Source organism: Lupinus angustifolius, chromosome LG08, assembly GCF_001865875.1.
Source record: "Lupinus angustifolius cultivar Tanjil chromosome LG08, LupAngTanjil_v1.0, whole genome shotgun sequence".
NCBI classification, from domain to species: Eukaryota; Viridiplantae; Streptophyta; class Magnoliopsida; order Fabales; family Fabaceae; genus Lupinus; species Lupinus angustifolius.
The window spans coordinates 16,343,461-16,347,892 of NC_032016.1; the positions used below are offsets into that span (position 1 = coordinate 16,343,461).

A 4,432-nucleotide genomic window follows, 5' to 3' on the forward strand; every position below is an offset into this window, starting at 1 on the left:
ATGGGGAAGGCACTCTTCCCATGCCCTCAAATTCTTTTTCAGCATGGCCCTCAACAAGGTTGAGAGGATCCGATTTACCACTTCAGTTTTCCTATCTGTTTGAGGATGGCATGTGGTAGAAAAGAGAAGTTTCGTGCCAAGCTTCCCCCAAATTGTTCTCCAAAAATGACTTAAGAACTTGACATCCCTATCACTTAATATAATCCTTGGTAGGCATGTAGTCATGCCACCTCTTTAAAGAACAACCTCACAATATGGCAAGCATCATCAACATTCTTGCAGGGTATGAAATGGGTCATCTTTGAGAGTTGGTCCACCACAACAAAAATCGAATCTTTGCCACTATGAGTTTGTGGCACGGCAACCACGAAGTCCATGGATAGGTCTATCCATTGTGAGTCGGGGACGAACAATGGAGTGTAAAGTCCATGAGGCATAGCCTTGGCCTTAGCCCGTTTGCAACTGTTGCATTTTTCACAAATTTTTTGGACATCACGCCTCATATGAGCTAATAAAATTGATCATGCAATATATCAAGGATCTTTTGAGAACCAAAGTGACCCATCAGCCCCCTTCATGGGCTTCCCTCAAAAGTAACTCCCCCACGGAGCTTTTAGGCACATAAAGCCTTTTGTCCTTAAAAAGGAACCCCTCATGCCTATAGTAGCCCTCATGGGCCAAAATAATGCACTTGGCATGGGGTTCAACAAAGTCAGGGTCGTGTTCATACAAACCCTTCACGAATTCGAGACCCATTAGTTTGGTCTCTAAAGTAGCAATTAGGACATGCTACATAGATAAGGCATCTACCACCACATTAGCTTTTCCCTTTTTGTGCTTTACCGCATAGGGAAATTGCTCTAGAAATTCCACCCATTTGGCATGTCTCTTGTTGAGCTTGCCTTGCCCATTTAAATACTTAAGTGACTCATGGTCACTATGAATAACAAATTCTTTGGGCAAAAGATAATGTTGCCAAGTTTGCAAAGCCCTCACTAATGCATAAAGCTCTTTATTGTAAGTGGAATACTTAAGGGAAGCTCCCCCAACTTCTCACTAAAATAGGCAATTGGATGTCCATCTTGCACTAGAACAACTCCAATTCCCACATTGGAAGCATCACACTTTATTTCAAAAGATTTTGAAAAGTTTAGCAATCTAAGTATTGGTGCGTGTTTTAGCTTCTCTTTTAGCCTTACACAAGCTTCTTCTTGTTTGTCACCCCAATGAAATCCCACATTCTTTTTTACCACTTCATTGAGAGGTGCGGCCAAGGTACTAAAATCCTTGACAAACCTCCTATAGAAGCTAGCTAAGCCATGAAAACTTATCACATATGTAGTTCTTTTTGGGGTGGACCATTCTTGGATAGCCTTAATTTTCTCAGGATCTACGTGTACTTCATTGGCAATGAAAATGAAGCCAAGAAATATCATGTGATCAAAACGGAAGCTGATCTTCTCAAGGTTAGCATATAGCTTATTTTTCCTTAATACAAGCAAAACACTTCTTAAGTGTTCATAATGTTCATAAAGACTCTTGCTCTATATAAGGATGTCATCGAAGTACACTACACCAAATTTCCCAAGGAAATCTCGTAGCACATGGTTCATCAACCTCATAAATATGCTTGGTGCATTGGTTAAGCCAAAACGCATTACCAACCACTCATACAAGCCATACTTTGCTTTAAAGGCTGTTTTCCACTCATCCTCTTCTTGGATCCGAATTTGATGGTAGCCGCTCTTTAAATCAACTTTTGAAAATGTGTGGGACCTATGTAATTCCTGCAGAAAATCATCCAATCTAGGAATGGGATGTCTATATTTTACCGTGATGTTATTCACGGCTCTGTAGTCAGTGCACATCCTTTAGGCTCCATTTTTCTTTAGGACTAGGATGTCTGGGACTGCACAAGGACTTAGACTTTTAGGGACCCATTCTTTATGCATAAACTCCTTGACTTACTTTTGTATTTCGCTAGTCTCTTGAGGATTGCTCCAATAGGCAGGCCTATTGAGCAATGAAGCACCAGGAATCAGGTCAATATGATGTTTTATGCCCCTCAAGGGTGGAAGACCATTAGAGACTTCCTTAGGGAACACATCATTGAACTCATCCAAGAAGTCTTTCAAAAATTGAGGCATTGTAGCCTTCTCAGCAGCAGTACTGCTCAAACAAAAGCTCTTGTACAAGAGTAAGTACATGGGCTACTTTGTGAACAAAGCATATTTTACTTCACTCTTTGTGAGAAAGTAGCTCTTTTTAGGATCCTTTCAATCATTCTTTTTGACTTTGCTAGAGTCTAGGGTTTCAACATTTGCCTCTTTCTTTTCTTTATCCATCTTCTCTTTCAACCTACGCTGATCATCACACAGTTGTTTTGGAGACAATGGTGATAAGACTACCTTGTGGGCGTGATGCATAAATGTGTACTTATTAGAATAACCATCATGAATGGCTTTCTTATCGTACTGCCATGGTCTACCCAAGATCATATGACTGGCCTCCATGTTGACCATATCACAAAGAATCACGTCCTCATATTTCCCAATGGAAAAAGGTACTTCAGCCTGTTGGTTAACGACCATCTTCCCAACCTCACTTAGGCATTGCAGCCTATATGGTGTTGGGTGTGCCTTAGTGTTAAGTTTTAGCTTAGACACCAATCTTATACTAACCACGTTAGCACAACTACCTCCAGCAATGATGAGGGTACATACATTACCTTGCACAAGGCAGCGAGAGTGAAAAAAATTTCCCTCTAGATCTCCTCATGATCCCGAACTTGACTTCGAAGGAGCCTTCTAACCATGAGTAAATCTCTCTTGGGCATAAATAAGTCTCCATCACTATCATGATCCTCCTTACTAAATGCCTCAAATTGAGACTCAATAATTCAATTTAGGACTACCATAGTTTTCCTTATAGGGCATTGAGAAGCAATGTGACCATGGCCCAAGCATTTGAAGCACGTGATGTCGCGACTTCTTTGATTAGGATCCATGGGTTGTTTGCCTTGGAATTTGGCTGCCCCCACGGCCTCCTTAGAACTAGGGCCACTTTCCTTTATTGCATTGTCCTCCTTATTAGATTTTTCCTTCCAAGCATTAGAAGAATACTTGGATGCTGAATTAGAAGAGTACTTAGACTTCCTCATCTTTCGTTGATATTCTACCGTAATGGCCTTTTGAACAAGTTCATCTAATTCCACATACGGTTGCAATTCAACAATGTCATGGATATCAGGGTTCAATCCGTGCAGGAACCGAGCCATTATAGCTTCTCGATCCTCATGAAAGTTGGACCTAAGTCAGGCCAGCTCCATCTCCCTGAAGTACTCATCTATTGACTTGCTCCCTTGAGTTAGCCACTACAATTTAGTGTGCACATCCCTTTGATAAGAACTAGGGACAAATCTCCTTCGCGTCACTCTCTTCATCTCTCCCCAAGTGTCTACGACATCATCACCATACCTCATCCTCTCCTTTTGGATCTGATCCCACCACACCATAGCATATTCTATAAATTCTAGGACAACCACCTTCACCTTCTTCTCTTTACTATAATGGTGGCATTCGAACACTTGCTCCATCTTCAACTCCCACTCAAGATAAGCATGAGGGTTATTCAGTCCCAAAAATGTGGGGACTTTTATTTTTACCTTGTCAAGCCCATCCTCCCTCCTTCTCTCACCACGACCTCCTCCCTCATGGCCATCCTCCTCACGCCTTCCTCTCATATTACTCCTCCTCCTAAGTTCTCCATCACTACTAGAATCACCATCTAGCCTCCTATTAACATGAACTCGCATATGCTCTATTTGTCTTTGCAGGGTCTAAAATTAGGTGTTCATCATAGCATGTAACATGGTTGTCCTTGGGGACAAGGGTGGGCTATCTTCTGGACTAGCCATAATATCACTCTTTTTACAATTCTCTCAAGTGTTTAAGTATTTGCTCTCCCTCACTTCTCTCAAAGTGTTTAAGTTTATCATTCTCTCACTTTTCTCTCAAATTTATCCTTTGATTCTTGAGTAAGTAAAGTAATCAAGTTATGTACCAAAAACGTGTGACAAATTCACATGATTACCAATAGAATTGGTTTGTGGCTCGGTTGGAATGTGTATAGGGTATAAGGTTTGTGTTTGGATCTATTTGAGGTAGGTTTTCAGGGTAGGGATTGGCTTTGGTCTTGGCTTGTAGAGTTTTTGGTTTAGGGTTAGGCTTTGAATTCGATTTGTGTAGGTTTTGGTGTTTAGGGGTTTAGTTGGGGTAGGTTTTGTTGAAGTAGGTCTCAGCTTGTTTGGTTTTGTGGGGTAAGAGGGCTTAGGTCACAGCCTTGTAGTCTTTTTAGGGTTTTTGGGATGATTTTGATCGAGATTGGTTGAGGTATTTTGTGGGTGATTCGGTTGGTATTTGATTAGAAGAGA

At 41.2% G+C, this 4,432-nt stretch overlaps 1 protein-coding gene across 1 annotated transcript; it reads right to left on the bottom strand.

The window, feature by feature from the left end:
• Positions 222-2,207, bottom strand: LOC109353938. The gene is made up of 3 exons (XM_019596294.1): positions 1,969-2,207; positions 1,031-1,488; positions 222-508 (listed from the first exon to the last, which is right to left on the bottom strand). The coding sequence occupies exons 1-3, from the start codon at positions 2,205-2,207 to the stop codon at positions 222-224; spliced, it is 984 nt and encodes a 327-aa protein (XP_019451839.1).